This window comes from Lichenostomus cassidix, chromosome 4, assembly GCF_008360975.1.
Source record: "Lichenostomus cassidix isolate B80296 chromosome 4, HeHo_3.0, whole genome shotgun sequence".
NCBI classification, from domain to species: Eukaryota; Metazoa; Chordata; class Aves; order Passeriformes; family Meliphagidae; genus Lichenostomus; species Lichenostomus cassidix.
In genome coordinates, this window is record NC_139484.1 from 45,593,598 (window position 1) to 45,612,490 (window position 18,893).

Consider the following 18,893-nt stretch of genomic DNA (forward strand, 5'->3'; position numbering starts at 1 on the left):
GATCATCCAATTAGCACATTAATTATTTCAGAAGATCAGCTTTTCTGAAAGCAATCTTCCCGTTTCGATTATTTTAAGTAGTATTTGGCTCTTTAGGCATCTTCCTCTTTCCCCTCTTTTTCCACCTCGTTTCAGCCATTTGCTCTGTACAACTACCCCCAATTAGCTTCTTATTTATGCTGTTCTGCTCCAATCCACTAAATCAATAAGGTCTTTGAGAACTTTCAACTTGGTAGGCAAGTTGTTTTTCAACTCCAACAAGGATGTCAGGAATGCTTTTATGCTACCAACTTCACCATGGTTTTTGCTCCCTTATAGCCCAAACACCCAAATAAACAATGCTGTGAGATGAAACTGCACAGGTGAGAACATGAAAATCCCTAAGTGAAAGCAACGTTTTGATTGAAACAGCAGGTGATGCAAAAAACCAGGAAATACTCTTCACAGTTTTCCCAATGTAGTTATTTTCTTACAGGGAATAATAACGAAGTATTCCATTGCTTGGGATCTCTTCTCCATAAACATGGGGGTTTTGTCATGACTTGCAAAAATTGAGAAATAAGGCCAAATATACAGAGCCTAACATTAACAATCAATATATTATTCAAGCTTTTACCAAAGTTTGTCAGGTTTAGCCTTCTGCACTTAAATGTAGCTGTTTTCAATACCTGCAGTTTCATTCAGTATTTTCTTTAGAAATTATTGTCTGTAGAAAGCCATTGTGGGCAAGTCAGAGTATCAGTCTAAAAATACAGGTGGCACCATGAAACAGTTTTGAAAAAGTTATAGTTACTTCTGTGTCTTGCTCAGCTCTTCAGCCCTTTTGCTCTCAATGGTTTAGTAGTATTGCTTATACAACAAACCAACCATGACAAGAAGTTCCCAGCATATCACTTTCAGACAAAGTGAGAGGTGAGTTCTACAGGTAACTTTTAATGCAAATCTTGAAAATTTGAGAAGATTCTGATATTCCCTTCTCAATACATGGGATTGCATTTATTTACATGTATTTTTACCTTTTGTTATACGTTCATATTACCAGTTACCCTTTTCATTCTTAAACAACAGCACAAATGGTTTATAGTCATGACACCTCACAATAGCCTTGTTTTCAATTTATGCAAAATTAAAAAAAAATTAAGCATAAATACATTTTTTAATCTTCTGGAAAGTCAGGATTTTCTCCTCATTTACTGATAGCTGTGTCTGGCAGAGCACAACACAGGTGCTGATACTCATGACTAATCTAGATGAAGTTCAAGTTCGCTGACGAGGTAATTTTCTTCAGCTCTTCATTTGACTCTTACTCATCCCAGGTATCTCCATATTTGTTTACTTTAACTAAAGAAAAGAAAAAACAAAAGTAGTCACGTGATAGTTTAACTGCAAAAGTTTATCATGTACAGTGCCAAAAGTATAATGAAGTGCATTGTCATCTGAAGTGGTGTGTGGGGAGAGTGTCAGTCACAGCACAACAGACATCTAATTAAAGCTACTTTTGAATAAATGGGGAGAAGAGTTTGTTAATCATTTTACCTTAATGAATTAATATTCAATCAGGAGGCCTACTGTGCTAATTCCTGGTCTACAGAATTGCTAATTACTTTGAAACAAACGTAACATGTGGATGAAACAAAGACAATTGGAGGAAACAGGCAAGGAATGTTACAATAAATAATGAGGCTACATAATCTGGTTACGTGCACAGTTGGATGGATTCAGGATAGTTAAAAACACAAAGACAAACAAACAGAAATCAGTAATCCCTACTAGGAAACTACTCAGCCATTATTATTTGGCAGTTTCCTTCACCATAGGAGTGAGTCAGTGAGGAAAAAAGCCAGGGTACTAGTCTAACAGCTTTGTTCAAAAGTGTGTCACTTAACTGAACAACAACCAGAAAGTGAAAACAGGCTCTCTTGAAAGTGAGTTGCAAAGTCCTCTGTAACTGACTGCCATCACTGAAAAGGTTAAGGATGGCTGTACTTGATCCAATAGGAATGCTGACACTAGTCAGGCACCCCTTTATGATCTCCTTGCAAGTTAATTACTAAGCTCACCGTTTATTACTAACTGTGCAGCAGAACAAGTGGAATAGAGCAAAATGCCTGCTCCTTGTCTCAGTGAGCTATCAGCAAACTGAGCATAATGCCCTGACAAATCTCTTTGGAGTGACTGATATTGGCAGTGAAACAAAATGAGAAGCTCTCTCAAAGTACGATTTGATTTCCATTTCTATTAACCATGGCAGCTGAACAGGCTGCACTCATTCCCTGGAAAATGGGCCAGTCTAGATCACTATGCAGATGCACGTTTTTGTGCTGCTGCAAGGAAGGGAGAAGGCACTGGCAGATGGAAGTTAGGGATTGCTTAATGCTGGTTTAAACATGGTTGGGTATCCTTTCTGTCCTTGCAAGGAAGGGCAGAAACCACTGTCTCTTATTTGCTAGGGACCCAGAGATAAGAGGATGAACCAAGGGGTGGTGACTCAGAAAGTATGAACAGGCACACAGCAAGTAACATATCCAGTACAACACAAGAAGCTAAATCGGATCTTAGCCTGCAACATCAGTGTAATCCCAGAACTGCAGATTTAAATGCACTTGCATGTGTAAACCATTCCTGAATTTTTGTATTCCCTCCTTATTCTTTTTCCCTAAAAATGCTTTAAAAGGTCTATTTACAAATCTCATGCACTGCTCAGTTTTATTCTCAAAGCCCAAGTACAGTCTTCAAATGGAACACAGAAATATAACAGAAAGAATACAGTATTTGGTCAACATTTTATAGAGGTTTTTTATAGACCTCAAGTACCTAAAAATAAAGTAACAAATTCATATTCTCATTTCACAGACACAGCATTTGCCATGGAATATGGCAAAGTTTTCAGAATGCTGCTTAACATTTCTGTGTATGGTTTTCAAGTGACATTTCTAGGCTTTCTATTTGTGAAGAAGTCTCTTGAAAAAGCACATTGTATAAATCCATGAAGTGTCAGCCGATGGAATTTGAAAGCAATCTGAAACCACAGTTTCAATAATTTTTTCATGTCTCATTGGGCACAGTCACATGATAAGAGAAAAAGCCTTTTATCCTTGAAATAACAGATTAAAATCATTACACAAAAATGATTTATCATTTTTCTTTCAAGACTGCAGATCTGTCCAAAGATAGATGATCTGCAGAAAGTAATTCACAAGCATCAAATAGACTGACACTCTTAAGCAACACTGTTCCAAAGTTCAATATTACTGCTTCAGAACTTTTTGCTTTAACACACTCTTCTATACTTATTCTCACCCATTATGCCAAATAGGAGACAATGACTATTCCTGCAAGTCTTGTTGCAACATGGCTGACAAGGCTGGGCACTGCATGCAAACCCAGACAATTCAAGGTGACTAGTCCAGCAGTGTGTTAAATAGTAAAACATTCCTCTTGCTACAATCATTTTCACAGATGCCACATTAACTTAAAAAAGTTCTACAGCAAGCAATTATGAATTGCTTCTGTGTCTCCTTTTCAAAAAACTGATTGAGTCAAAAAGTTGTCTGAATAGCGTCTTATTCTTCAGGACATTGCATTCTTATTTTGCTCTATAAAGTTTTCTTTTTCACTGTGAAAACAAATCTCAATATTGCTGCCAAATACCATTTCCTTCCTCTGGGTTTTAATGTAGAAAATGAACCTCTACAAACAATGCCTCTATAGAAATCCACTAATTCCACATGAAACAATTCACAAAAATAAATACCCTCCCCTTCAAACCATCAACCATGTGCTCTATTTTGAGAGAACAATGCTATCTAAAACACACCCCCCTCCCATAGCTAAAACTCTTTGGTATAGCTCTGAGTTCAGAGAATTCTTTGTTGAAAGAGGTTGCTCGATATACTCAATCAAGCAAAACTTACAAGCTTTTCAGTCTGGCACTAAGCAACATGACTAAAGAAAGGGAATTATAATTTTCTACTGGATTATCAAAATCTTTAAAAAAATAATTAATCCAAAATAGGAAACTACAGACCAAATGTATCACATATGAGATAACTGCAGATACTCTAAATATAAATTGCTTAAAAGGTATGGAGAATGAACCTTTGTGTTTGCAACCATTTTTAACATTATGGCAAATATTTTAATTTGGCAAGTACTTCTGTAAAACAGTATATCACCTTCCTTAGCTGGTTTTTCTTGTGAAAACTTGCTTGGAGTTTCTGCCTTTGGTGGTAGCATTACATCATACGTCCCTCTGTGTTTATTCCTTAATTCTTCATATGTGATGCCTTTTTTTTTACGACTTTCTTCTGGAATTGGTGCAGGTTCTGAAAACAAAACAGAGAAAAATACTAAATATGGCATAACACACCAAAATTTGGCTTCAACATGTTCTAGAATACCAGTTAATTACTGCTCAATCCCAAATGAAAAGGAGCATGACAGCTGCAATTCTACATACAACAGTGAATGTATAAGGTCTTCAAGTAATCCATTCCTTTTACCCTTTTAATTTTGTCAAACTGCTTTGAAACACTGGCAGTTAATTAATTTTCTTCATTTTACCAAATGGAAATTCTAACAACCATGTGGTAGTTGATGGACAAAATGGTTCTGGTCACTTTATCTAAAATTTATGATAATTATACATTTGAGATATATAATATATGATTTCTGAAATCTAGGTGAAGCTCAAGGGTTTGCATTAAGGCTTTAAATTTTGCTTTCAGAGAATTAGGACAGCATCTATCATACGTTGCCTGATAAACATTTGACCCTTTTGTCTATATTTATAATGCAGAATCTTGGTTATATAATAAAGGTTTTACCAACTATTGATATTTGTGATGAAATGCACTAACAATTTTCCTGACACATTTACATCTGATACTTTCATGTAATTATAACCAAGTTGCATGAAAGGGCTTTTTTAGTGAAATAAAACATTTTTCATAGAGACGTTAAAAAAAATCCAACTAATTCAAAGTACAAAACTCTGCATTTGACAGTAACTTCCTCCTTTGTGTAGCAGAGACACCTGAATTCAGAATCCTGTGTTTGCCCTGCAATAGCTGAGGACAGTTCATACTGGAAGGATGGGAACAGCTGCATAGTACAGTACTTGAAAACCATTTTAGTTCTCTTTGAGAAAATCAGACTGTTGGTGGACAGAACACAATATCCATTCCACTCCCAGGAGACACAAATGTTTGTCACATTATGAAAAAATTTTAAAAAAGTTTAATGTCACAGATTTACAGCAACATCCAGTCACAGTCCCACGGATGGTGGAACTGCAATCACCCTGGAAGGGCCAGCAGGCAATTGGTAGGCTGTGGTTTATTCAGTACAATGAAGGGATGCCATATTCACCCTTTTTTCAATCAAAGAGAACTTTCAGTCAGACTGAGTTTTTTACACAACAGTTTAGTTCCACAACAGATTACACCTTGTAAGTTAATTCAGGATCTTTACTTGCAATTAGAGCTAGATAACATGAGAAAACCCTGAAGTTTGCAGTTAGAACACAAATTAAAATATGTATTTATGTTCTGTGTAAAAACAATTATTGTAATTCTTTAAGCTCTTTCAGTCAAAATCACTATATTGTGCCATGTGTGTTTGCACAGGGTGAGAATATAGTTTAGTAAGAGCAGTATCTAAAAGCAAGGCAAGAGTCTTTGCAGTACAGACTGCTAAATACTGAGACTCACCTTGAACAGTGTAATCAGTAATTCCTGTAGGTGAAGATTCATTCAGGGAAGCACTGAATGGAATAGGTTCATAACTTGAGAGGGCTCTATCTGTTGAGCTGAAATCATCTGAATAGCTAGAAGAAGGTGAGAATCCAGCCCTTGGAGAAGAAGACTCAGTAAATGACTGAGAAGGTGTGTCTGAAAATTCAGATTTCCGACTGGAACGGCTAGAAAAGAATACAACTAAATATGAAATACAAAAATATTAAAGTTAAAAATTGAATTATAAGATTAACAATACTTGCAGTTCAAGAAAATGTTCCTTCGTTTTAAACAGTTTAGTTTCCAACTGAATCATATTTTAAAAAGTTTGGAATGTGTTGGGTGTTTTCTTTACATTGCAAAGATTTCTAGAGTCACTTCCCCAACATTCTTCCCTTCCTCACAGAATCTTAGCTCATACCTGAAAACCTCTAGAATAGGAGAGAAAAGAGACAAAGCATATTGCACTTTACAAGACTAAAGTTACAATCCTTTTCCCCAAGGAATCTTGAGACAAAAACATCCCACATCAGACACAAATAGTACAGTGTGTGCCCACAGTGGTAGTATGAACTATAGTTAATTTTAGAAGTATTTTAGGAAGAATTTGGTATGTAAAACTCTTCATCATTAGAAGGTGCTGTAATTGATCAGTACTGAACAGCAGAAGAAGAATGAACAGCCATCCTGGGGAAATTAAATTATGAAAATCATTCAAATTGCTGAATTCTGCAGAAATATTAATGAATTTTCTCTTGAAAGAGAAAGGTAATATCATATAAAGGATATTCTGGAAACAGGTGCCAGATATTCTAAAGTATTTGCTATATTCTTAAAACGGCCTTGCAGGCCACTACATAACATGTCCCTCTATTGGAAATGCCACCACTTGGTGCCACTAGAACATCTCTAGACTATTTATTAATTTTTCACATTTAAGTTCTACTTAGCTGTACTTCTATCTTCTATGAAAAACATTCTGAATTAGTCTTTAATTCTCATAATAAACATACAGAGCAAAACCATTATATTGCCTCAATTATGTTTTTAAAATATATGCAAATACAATTTTAAAGAACTACCTAATTTTTTAGCTCCATATAACTTTTTAACTGCAAATCAAATTACCAAACTACCTAGGAAAATGTACTGATTTCTATTGCTGGCATAAAAGGGTAGTGTGTATGGATAATAATGCAATTGAAATAAATTTAAATTATTCATTCAATGAAGAAAAAGGAATTTATCACTCAGGAAGTAAAGCTTCACAGATACAAATGGGCCATTAATGGTTGAAGAGATGTATTGGTGCAACAGATGATGGCACTTAAACAAGGTCTCATGTAAACACAGTTAATGAGCATGACAATTTCATATTAGAAACTAGAGGGGGGTGAAGGGACAAGTCCAACTCCAGCTCATTCTATACAGTAAGCGTATGAAGTGGTAATTCCTAAATTATGTTTTATGTCGTAAAATCATAAACATTTCAGAATAAAGGTAAATTTTGCAGACAAAATAAAAACTGTCATATATCTGAATTTATAATGTAATTAAGAATTTAAGCAAATCCTTTATAAACATTTAACAAATCTCAGCACATACATAGGAGGACTACTACTCACTATCCAAACACTATTCTCCCAGTTTTGAATCAAGGGTTTAAGTGACATATTCTGAAAGCAGCTTGCAATTAAAAACCAGTTGAAGTAGAAAACATTCTGGAAGAAAACAGGAAATAGTTTTAAGAACCTGATGAGTTTCTCATATGCACAGCATAATGCTGTTACAGATGTAAAGGATTTAAACAAACAGCAGTAAGTTTGACCACCATGCTTCTTCCTGCACTGATATTGTTTACTGATCTCTTTCCTTTGATAAACACTGAAATCATTTCCACCCTTTTCCTACTTCAATCAAACTAAAGTATGGGAAAAACTTCCAGAATGTAACACTATTTTATTTCAGTTAATTTAGTTCACTTCTAAACACAACTTATGCTGTCACCCTTCTGTAACTGAATTCCATGGGAAACACTCTAAATTTTACAAGGAATAGAGTTTGCTAAATAAAATGTTTATTTTTCTACTCCTCAAAGTGATCAGTTGTATGTAAAGAGCTCAAAATACATATTTTATAGCTTGCCAACTGATATGGATACAGATTCCTGAAAGCAGTAGATTTGAGGTAATGGGGAATGAGCGAAGGTGCAGCTCTGAGGGTCTTTGAAAGCTGCAAAAGTAGTATTCATCTGTTAGTGTTTAAAATACACTATTCAAAAATATGTTTTAAATTTAAAAGAGAATTAAATTCTTACTTAGGTGAACTATGTCTCTGAGCTTGTCGTAGAACATCTCCTATTGGGGAATCCTTCAGTTTCTTAAATTTCTCGCTACAGATTGGCAAGTAGGATATCTTTCCAGCCAGGTATCCACACATTCCAGCAACTTTTTAAAAAGAAAAAAAAAGTGGGTTTATATGCTGTACTGTAATGTCCAACATAGCTTTAAAAAATAATTTCAGATAAATCATGTAGTACCTTGACTATAACAAAGACAACCAGTTTAGATCTAAACCAAAAACATGCAGTAATCATCTCTGCTTCTTCTGCAGACAAAGAGTACTAAAACCAAATGCGACAGCTGAACAGAGACAGAAAGCAATGATTTAGACATGGCGTGAGCATCAGATGATTGCAGCTAATACTTGATGAATGAAAAGTGGCAAAAAAAGAAAAATAATTGCATCATTTTTTCCCAAGATCCAGAAATCACAATTAACTATCAAACATGATAAACCAGACAGAAATAAATACAGGAAGTAAATTCTGCTCATTTAATCCATCAGTCAGATCCTGAAAGGCTTTCACTAGTATGAAGAGAGGTCTAAATAAACCCAGCATTAGGCTCAGTATCTTCTGAAAAGGATTCTTTGATTTGGCTGCCAGAGGGCAAACAACTGAATTATCGGAACCCTTGCAATCACTAAGCAAACACTTTCAATTTAGTGCATGAGCTATTTCCATCTGCTGCACAGAACATAAGAATAAATTGTCAAGATAGCTCTTTCTGGACTTGAAACTTATGATTTCCATCAATTGGTTCCTTCAAATTTTATGATTGGGTCAGTGGAGTATGAAGGATTCTGTGGGAATTAACAGTTTTGTTGTCGACTTTGTAGGAGAAAATGACCAGACCCTTCTTTCATGTGCAATGAGTACTTCCTAAATATAAAGACTAAAAAGTCTGAATTATCTTTAAATCAGGAAAGAGTTAATTACCAGTAACATTAATCCTCTGCAGTTCTCAACTGTAGATTACATTGCCTGGCAATCAATATAAAAGGGGATTTTACCCTAGCCTGCTGTACTGGTACTGAAATTGCAACTCCTGTTCTAATGTCCTATTTTCAAAAGAAGGTTTGAAGTCCTTTCCCAAGGGAAAAGAGAAGAACAGCCACATCTATGAGTGAAGTTTATGGATGAGGAATACAAAAGTTTAGCTGTCTAACAGGTTAAAAAACAAACCACCTCGAATACAATACATATGAGCAAAGAGAAAAATTACAAGCCCTTAAGTCAGCCTAAGAAGAATTCAAACTAAACATTTAGCAAAATAAAGCTTACAAGAAAAGCTGATTAATCTTTTGCATAAATTACAAAGAGAAAGTCTCTTTTTCTTGAGGCTTTCTAGTCAAGAAAAGGGGAAGTAGCTCCCTGGAAGATGTTTCACTCAAAGTAGTTATTGGCTAAAGTATTTGGTTTATTTTATTACAGAATTAACAGCCAGATGATCCACATTTTTGAAGCTAGCACAGTAAATTAGATATTGCTGTTCTTTGCTTCTTCTGTATTCACTGTGATAAGATCATAGAGAAGGTGATTAGACATGGCCAGGTCCCATGCAGACTAACAAGAAGTACATACAGAGACATATGAATTCTTCCCTGCTTTGTCAGAGGGAGCACCAATAGCTCTGTGCTGTGTTGAAAGGGATGCTGTCAATGTACTATATCAGCCATTACTAACTAGAAGTTTCAGGAAATTATCAGAGTACCTAGGAAACTACTGAGAAAAGCATAGTAATTCCTATAGGCAGAACATCCTGGCCAGCCCAGCTGCACCTTCTTTTTTCCTGATTTCAAAAAATAAGGTCTGTTAAATAAGAAGAATGTGGCCCTTATGTGTAGGAGTGATTGGGGAAATAGCAGTTCTATTATTTATTAGAAATGTTTGTGTTATACCATTGTTTGGTGTTCAAAGAAAGCAAGCAGAATTTAGCATAAACAACTGGGAGCCCTAGTCTCTCACATTCATTTATCTGCTTAAACAACACTTCCTCAACCACAAATCATGGGGTTTACCCTCTTCCCACTGAAGTAAACTAGCTGTATCTGTGTAGATTGGCAAGATGGCAACTTCCTGTTTTACTGTCCTGTATTACATTGAAAAGGTTAATTTATTAATTTAATAATTTATTTTTGATTATACTTAATCCAAAAATCATTCAGGCGAAATTGCTGTTTTCCTACAATTGTACATACAAAATGTCCAGGAAAAAAAAAGTAATTAAAATAGCCTGAATGGGACACGTGAGACACATGAATAAGGACCTTCAAATTAGGAAGGGAGGGGTGGGTGTACTCTGGCAATGTAATTTAAAGTAAGGTTGTACAGTATCTACTTACAATGTTTTTATCTTAAATGATTATGTTACATTTACCAAGCAGTTTTATACAAAGCTTATAAACAAAAGTTGTCCAAAATGTGCAGTATAAATTCAGATGGTAAATATATCCCTCAATAATGAAACCGCTTGGGCTGCAAGTTCTAACCCTGCTACCATGAGCAGGGATGCCTCCCACTAAACCTGGCTGCTCAAGGCCCCATCCAACCTGGTCTTGAACACTTGCAGGAATGAAGCATCCACAACTTCTCTGGACAACCTGTTCAGTGCCTCACCACCCTCAGAAAAGGATTTCTTCCTAACATCTAATCTAAATCTCACCTCTTTTTGTTTAATACCATTTCCCCTTGTCCTATCACTATCCGTCTGTGTAAAATCTCTCTCTTTTTACAAGCCTGGTACTGAGAGGCCACAGTGAGATCTCCCTACAGCCTTCTCTTCTCCAGGCTGAACAACCCAGCTCTCTCAGCCTGTCTTCATGGGAGAGCTGCTCCAGCCCTCTGATCATCTTTGTGGCCTCCTCTGGATCTGCTCTAATATGTCCATGTCTTTCTCGTGCTGAGGAGCCCAGACCTGGACACAGTACTTCAGGTGGGGTCTCACCAGGGCAGAGTAGAGGGGAAGAATCACTGTCCTCAACCTGTTTGTGATGCAGCCCACGATGCCATTGGCCTTCTGGGCTGTGAGAGCACACTGATGGGTCATGGCCACATTTTCATCCACAAGAACCCCCAAGTCCTTCTGGTCAGGGCTGCTCTCAATGACATCTCCCAGTCTGGGCTCATGTCTGGGATTGCCCTGACCCAGGTGTAGCACCTTGCACCTGGACTTGCTGAACCTCTTGAGGTTGCCATGGGCTCACTTCTCAAGTTTGTCCAGGTCCCCCTGGATGACATCCCTTCCTTCTGCTGTGTCACCTGCACTGCTCAGCTTTGTGTCATCTGAAAACTTGCTGAAGGTGCTCTGGATCTCATTGTCTGTGTCAATGATAAAGATATTGAAGAGCATCAATCCCAAAACAGAGCCCTGAGGAATACCTCTTGTCACCAGCCTCCACCACTGAGCCATAGACCACAGCTCTCTCTGGCTGTGTCCATCCAGCCAAATTCCTTATTCATTGAATAGTCCATCCTTCAAACCCATCGCTCCAATTTGGAAAGAATGATGTCATGTGGGACCTTGTCAAAAGCCTTGCAGCTCTATCTCTTGATATTGAATAGATTCTTGAGGTATGTGATGAAGTAGCATAACAAAAACGTTGATGACTGATAGAACTAACTGCAGGAAGGTTACTCACCGGATATCTCAGATAACTTACTCCTATCTTCTGGCACATTTGTACCAATGTAAGCATGATACTCTGAGTGCCAGATTCTTCCCCTGAGACTTAGTAATTCTGACTGTACACACAAATGGGGGGACAAGACGCTGGAGAGCAATCCCGTGGAGAAAGAACTGGGTGTTTGGGTTGTGGGCAAGTTGAATGAGTCAGCAGTGTCCTGCAGCCAAAAGGACCAACTGTGTCCAGGGGTGCACCAAGCACAGCATTACCAGCTGGTCAAGGTAAGCGATTGTCCCACTCTATACTATACTGGTGCAGCCCCAGCTCAAGTACTGTGTGCAGTTTTGGACACCTCAATACATGAAGGACATCAAAGTCCTGCAATGCGTCCAGAGAAGAGTGACCAAGATGGTGAAAGGTCTCAAGGACCAAGCTTACAAGTTCACTTGGTTTGCTCAGCCTGCAGAAGGATGAGGGATGACCTCATCACAGTCTAAACCTTCAGCTTCCTCAAGATAGGCAGTGGAGGGAGAGGTGTTGATCTCCTCTCTTTAGGGACCAGCAATGGGTATGAAGCTGCATCAGGAAAGCTCATATTGGGCATTAGGAAAGGGTTCTTCACTGAGAGGGCTGTCAGGCACTGGAACAGGCTCCCCAGGGAAGTGGGCACAGCACCAAGCCTCTTAGGGCTCGAGGAGCATCTAGAAAACACTCTTAGTCACAGGGTTTAGTTTTAGGTAGTTCTTTTAGGAGCAGGGAGTTTGGACTCTCTGGTCCTTTTAGGGCCCTGCCAACTTGAGCCACAGTGAATTAGCCAGCCAGTCTCAGGGAAATCACATCTCCTAAGAGACTCCAGAACACAAAGCATGAATACAAGCTGAATTTATACGTAGCTTTTACTTACATGCAACTTTAATAAAAGAGCCAAATCTTGAGCTATCTCTTAGAACACCTGAAAATGAGGATGAAATCAGATATTAAGATATATATTACATAAGATATATGTAATCAGGCATTAAGAATTAAGTTGAAAAACCCCAACTGTAGTTATGTTTGTAGGTAGCAGGTTACTCTTTTACACTTCATGTTAAAGAAAAATAAAAAACCCCTAACATCTGAATTCCCCATAAAAATTAAAAAATGTAGGAATTATCTCTTTAATCATATTTAATCGCAGTGTCACTACACACTGCAGAACATACTGTTTTATAATCAGTGAGATATTGCACATGAACATGATTTTAAGTTCAGCTCCTTCTTTATGATGAGGAACTGCAAATCATGTAGCTGCAGAGTCTGAATGTCTTTTAGTTACAAGTAGATTGGACATTATATTATCACACTAACTTTCTTAACAGCAAAAATATATTCCATCTGAGCATATCCAAATGAAACCAAAGTATTTTTACACTTTACCTTTTCTAATTAAGAGACTAGTACCAAGCATGCTCACTGCTGCCAAAGGAAAAGCTGTGAAGAAGAAAAAGAAGCTGCTTAAAATACAATTTTCAGTATTTTCAACCATATTCAACAAAATATGCAATAAAATGAGTTGCTATGCCTTCCTATGCTCATTTGTATAAGAGTATATAAGTATATATATCTATAATTAACGAATTGTATATAAATTATCAACAAACATTCTCAATTCCAGTTTCTAAGATCTACTACAAATTATGTGGTACTAGTTAATGAGTCATCCTGCCTACATTCTACTTCATGCTTCCTAAAATACAAAAGCCAGTGTCAGATGGAATAAAGCTCTCCAGACAGGACTCCAGGTCTAGCTACAACTGCTGCAGCATCAGGGTGCAGACCTTTAAGCTAGTGAGGCATACACAGATCTTCACAATGGAAGGAAGTTATATAGAGGCCAGTGCCTCTAAAAACTTTTTATAACCAAAACTCTTGACATTTTAACGTAAGAACTCTGGAAAAAGTTTAAGTCTTACAGAGCTATAAATCAGATTGATTAAAATTAGGTAACATTTTATCCACCAGCAAAATTAAAAACAGGGCAGTTTTTTCTGTAGCTTACAGATCAAATTATACAATGTGGGGTTAGGGTCAGGAATGAGCTACATTGCCAAGAAGCAGAAGGGCTCAGGAACAAACAATTCTCTCCCCTCTTTGTCTTCCAGAAGAGAGACTATCAATAAACCATAAACAATCATTTTACCACTAATGGACCTGCCTCTTTTCACTAATAAATTATATAGAAAATGGCTAAGTTTTAGCAAATATGCTGAGGATTTCCAAGTATTTGCGTAAAAGTGGATGAGGAGAATGCCAAAGGAATGCAGAAAGACAAAGCAGAACTTTGAATCATTAATTCAAAATCACAGTGCCTTAGGAGCTGCCCCTGAAAACACTGGCTTCCGTGAGAAATCAGAGCTCCAGTGTGCTAAAATTAGCAAACCAGCTGCTAAATTCTTCATCTGCCCTGGTTTTTGCCAAGCCACCTACCAGCATCAGGAATAACCTACTAGTGAGTGAAAAAACAGTAGGTAACCGTCACATCAGACGGCTTGTCCAAACCTCGTGACCAGGTGTACAAAAATCGAGTATACCTTGAACCTTTGAATTGCACAGACTATACCCAAACATCTGGCTATGCACAGACACAGCATTTTCTCCAGAAGTTGAACCTAGTGACTACTTATATATTGTTTTCTTCACAAGTCTCTATAAAGAGGAAAAGCAATGGTTATATTATTTTATTCCTGAATACTAAAGAGAACAGTAAAAATTGAAAATAAAAATGCAGGAATAACAAAAAGAAAAATTTTTCTTTATTAATGAGTAAAACAAATGAGACTCTTTAATCAGATCTATTTTAAGACTTTTAATAAGCACATTAACTTAAATATGAAGAGATCTTGTTATAAAGCATGAAATGTAGAAATTATTGTGCACCATTTATGAAACTCCTGTCCTAAAAGCTCTTGGTAAAGATAAATACTAGACGGATCAGCATTTACTGGGATGCAATTCTAGAGCATGTGAAGCTTCTTAATGCACTGTTGTGTTATATTGACCCAGGCCTTCCAAAATGCCTCAGATAACAGCAAAAGCTAAGGGTGGAAGCAAAGCAACCAAGCTCACCAGCAAAGTGAACTTACCTCTGTACCGGAAACTCTCTTCAGCACATTCCTTGAGGAGTCTTCTTTCCTCCTCGGTCGGAACATAAGACTTGGGTATTTCCCTCTTTCATTAGAGAAATAAATTAGAAAAGAATGGATTAAAGAACATTTTGGGCGCATTTTTCAATCAAAAAACTTAACGTCTAACTTTCATATCTTGTAGTTTCTGCACTTTCACCCAGCTATACTTAAGAAACCAGTGCCTTTTGTACATAAATGTCACATCAAATATATAATTAAACAAATACAATGCTTCTAAAAATGACATGAGAGAGCAGAAAATACTTTGTGCATAATCAGATCCCAACTTAGCTCAGTCCTTTTACTTCAGAAAAGCCTGCTTTGGTCCCTCCAACCAGCCTTCCAAATAGCTGAAATCTGACAGGTCATTAAGTACCTTTTCAAGCATTTCTCAGGGTTTCAGTGACACAGGGTAGGGTGTTGGTTCACACCGATGCAATTCAGCAGAGCTGACCAGCTGTTTCGCCAGCGTGTGAGAGGTTTGTGTGGAGCTATGGAGGTGCCTGACCCTCTCCCACCGTGAGAGCTGTGCCGCTGGGCACGCTGCCAGACACACCAGCTGGCCAGGAGAAGGACAGTGGTGAGAAGGCTATCGGCAACAGGGGAGCAGAGAGTTACAGAATCAATTAGGTTGGAAAAGACCTCTGGGATCATCCAGGACTGACCACCACCTTCTCAACTAGACAGTGGCACTAAGTGGCATGTCCAGTTTTTCCTTAAATACCACCAGGGATGGTGACTCCACCACCTTCCTGAGCAGTCCATTCCAATATCTAATGACTCCTTCTGTGAAAAAATTCCTTCTAATGTCCAATCTAAACCTCCCCTGGCGCAGCTTTATACTACGCTCTCTTGTCCAATCGCTGGTTGCCTGGGAGAAGAGGCGATCCGATCCCCACCTGGTTACAGCCCCCCTTCAGGCAGCTGTAGACAGTGATAAGGTCTCGCTGAGTCTCCTTTTCTCCACGCTGAGCACCTGCAGCTCCCACAACCACTTCTCGTAAGACTTGTACTCCAGACCCTTCACCAGCTCCGCTGCCCTTCTCTAGTCACGCTCCAGCACCTCAGTGTCCCTCCTGAATTTAGCAGCCCAAATCCCAACGCAGCACTTGAGGTGTGGCCTCACCTCAAGCGAGGCCGAGTACAGGGGGATGGTCACTTCCCTGGTCCTGACGCCACGCTATTGCTGATACAGGCCAGGATACCACTGGTACCTGAGCACGCTGCTGGCTCACGGTCAGACACGAACACCTCCTTACCTCCTGCCAGGACCCCCACCCGGCCCCCGAGAGGCCTCAAGGGCACCGTCCCCGTAGGGAGCTCAGGGCAGGGGCGGCCGAGCAGCTGGCAGGAATCCCCTTTCCCCGGCCCGAGCCCGCGGCCTCGCCCCCCGCAGAGCCGCCCCCAGCCCCGCCGCGTTCCCCCGCGGCAGCGACGCCGAGGCAGCGCAGTTACCTGGGCCGTGTCGCCCCCGGGGCCGGGGCCCTGCCCGGCCTCCATGGCCGCCGTGACCCGGAACTGCGCGGCGGCGCGGGGCGCAGCGCGCACGCGCGGAGCCGTGAGGCGGCGGGGCGGGCGGGGCGGGCGGCGCTGGGGCGGCCCGTGTGCTTGGGAAAGGGTAGAGAAACCTTTGGTTTGGCCGTGCCTACCTCCGGCTGTAGGTACGTTACCCGCAGGTTTGTTCGTAGCGTGCTAAAGATGCGCGGCCAGAATTTCCTAGAAAGAAAGGGTTGCCTGAAAAAAGGGCTTTTCTGAATCAGGACTGAGCAAGGGCCTGGTGGGGAACTCTGAGCTCGAAAGTGGTATAAATTTGGTGGTTAGCACTGTCTTGAACTGGAAGACTGGAAAGTTGTGTGCTTGCTTCTAGCAGCACACTAGTGGAAATGGCAGCTTTAGCGGGTGCATGTAGTTTATGAGAAATCAGAAAAAGCTGAGGAAAAAAATAAAAAGTGTTTCTGACAGTGCAATGTATGCCTTGGCGTTTTCTTGCAAACAAGCAGTACTGTGGCTTGAGTTCACCATATCCTGATATGCCCGTACTTGCCTGTGGAATGCACCACTCCCTTCAAGCCTTTCCTAGAGCAAAGCATTGTCTCTTTACCCTGGAATTTGGCTTAAAGTGCTGCTTTCTGATGCTGTACACAAAAGGTTCCATGCCTGAAGATAGGAGAGGGGAGGTTTTCGAGATTGAAGGTCTGAAATTGGTAGAGAACTATAAAAGGAACACTGAACATGTGAAAGGCCTAGGACAAATGGACTAATGAAAGCTGTAGAGGAGATTGAATTATGGAAATAAGGTGGGTGGATAGAATCAGAAACTATGTGTACTGGGGTTCTTTAATTCATAGCTTTCATCATACAATAAATACATTTCTAATTTGCACGAGATTGGAAGTAATCTGTGTTATCAGGCAATCTGTATCTCTGCTTGTCACCTGGGCCTATGCTAATGAAATATTCTCCAATACCTGACTGTCCATGATGCACATTTTTAGTTGGAAGGCAAAAGATTTTGGCCTCATCAGCTCGAGACAGTTTTGTTTATGGGACTATAGCACATTTACTAAGGCAACTTATTTCATGCTTTGTTCCACTTATCTTTCAGTACATTCTAGGCAAAGAATACAATAGGTTTTTAAAGCTTGAATTTTTGTGGGGTAAGACATGTTTGTGAACTTCACCTCCTCTAAACATGGAGTTTCAGTGGGGAGGAAATGGCAATCAGTGTCCTTCATTGTAGAAAATGACTCTGACTTGCTGTTTCGTTTCTCGGCTGTAAAATTTATAGTTACCAATTCAGTTTCCTCACTTCACTGTCTTCAAATCTCTTGGACTTGTAATGGGAAAAAAAAATTAAAACCCTGCAGCAAACTGGTGAGTTTACCATCCATTCAAAAATCTTACCTAATACAGCCTGCTTGTGAGATACTGTTTAGGGTTAATGATAAGATTTTTTTTTTTTTGAGAGCGAAGGGTTTTGACACCCCCTCCCCTACTTACAACAGAACTTTTTAGATGGAAGTGAAGAAAAAACTATTTATTTAACAAAATTACGCAGAGTGTTTTGCAAGGTACAGGGGAAGGGGAAAAAACAAGGTGAAAGGTAGTTATTTAACTTGATTAAAAAGTTTTTTTTTTAGACGCAGTCTTTTTTTTTTTTCGCTTTTTACTCGGGGCCGGGTGGAGCTCTCTGGAGAGCTCTGCTGTTTTCTGGCTTTTTTGGGTTTTTGGGTGGCAAAGTAGATCGAAGAGAAGGGGTTTAAACGAGGAAAAAAGAAGAAGAATGGAAAAAACGGGAATAGAGCTTACTCTGATTTTTGTTTAGTACGCAGTTTTTGTTGGGTGATGAATTTTTTTTTGGAGCAAGGTTTGGAGAAAATGTTTTTAAAATAACTTGTGGTTTTTTTGTGGCTGGGTGTAGTTAAAGAGATAGGATTACACATTTTTTTTTTTTGGGCATATAAGCTAACGATAGGGGATAAAGGATTATCATATCATCAATCTAAGACAGATACTTAAAGGTTTCACCTGGCTACATACATCCATTTGTTGGCTTGGAACTGCAGTTGTAGGGCCATATGCAGCATAGATGGTAGAGCATATCTGCATCCCTGGCACTTCTCTGTGCTCAAGACCTGTTTTTGAAGGTCATTCATAGGAAGAAATGTTAATAAGGACACCCTTTCTGACCCTCTGGTCTATTTTTACAACTTCCTTTATACTCATGCCGTCTTTCAATCAGTGATGGTATCACCAAGTCCTTCTGATAAACAAAATGTTGTTCTCTTGTAAGACTTAAGGCTAGATTTTTAACCACTCTCTTGAATCCTATTTTCTCTACTTTCTACTTTAACAGGTGCCATTATGCAATATGCCTTTTTTTGTTTATAAATCTATGCACTGGAATAGTTCTTAAGAACTCTCAGGGATCTTGAACTGTTTAACAACATGCACAATGGTGGTTTGATGCTTCAGGAACTGTTTTATAATTGTTGTTCTGTGTGTTTTTAAACGTACAATCTACAAA

General features: G+C 38.9%; 2 protein-coding genes across 2 annotated transcripts in view; one reads left to right on the forward strand and one right to left on the reverse strand.

Moving 5' to 3' along the window:
* Positions 1 to 913: 913 nt before the first annotated feature.
* OCIAD1 (OCIA domain containing 1) lies at positions 914 to 16,452 on the reverse strand. The gene is made up of 8 exons (XM_085059012.1): positions 16,322 to 16,452; positions 14,825 to 14,909; positions 13,119 to 13,172; positions 12,607 to 12,654; positions 8,053 to 8,182; positions 5,712 to 5,920; positions 4,176 to 4,325; positions 914 to 1,341 (listed from the first exon to the last, which is right to left on the reverse strand). The coding sequence occupies exons 1-8, from the start codon at positions 16,364 to 16,366 to the stop codon at positions 1,304 to 1,306; spliced, it is 759 nt and encodes a 252-aa protein (XP_084915138.1). The 5' UTR covers positions 16,367 to 16,452; the 3' UTR covers positions 914 to 1,303.
* Positions 16,453 to 16,509: 57 nt separating this feature from the next.
* Positions 16,510 to 18,893, forward strand: part of FRYL (FRY like transcription coactivator) — a 168,718-nt gene continuing 166,334 nt past the window's right edge. The window contains exon 1 of the mRNA XM_085059004.1: positions 16,510 to 16,527. The gene's annotated coding sequence lies outside the window, so the exon portion shown is untranslated. The remainder of the gene's footprint in view (positions 16,528 to 18,893) is intronic.

Coding starts and splice junctions, on each gene's coding strand:
- OCIAD1 (XM_085059012.1), bottom strand. CDS start 16,366: ATGGAGGCCGGGCAGGGCCCCGGCCCCGGGGGCGACACGGCCCAG. Junction 12,655..13,118: donor TAGTCTCTTAATTAGAAAAG/GTAAAGTGTAAA, acceptor CCTCATTTTCAG/GTGTTCTAAGAGATAGCTCA. Junction 4,326..5,711: donor TACTGATTACACTGTTCAAG/GTGAGTCTCAGT, acceptor TTTTGTTTTCAG/AACCTGCACCAATTCCAGAA.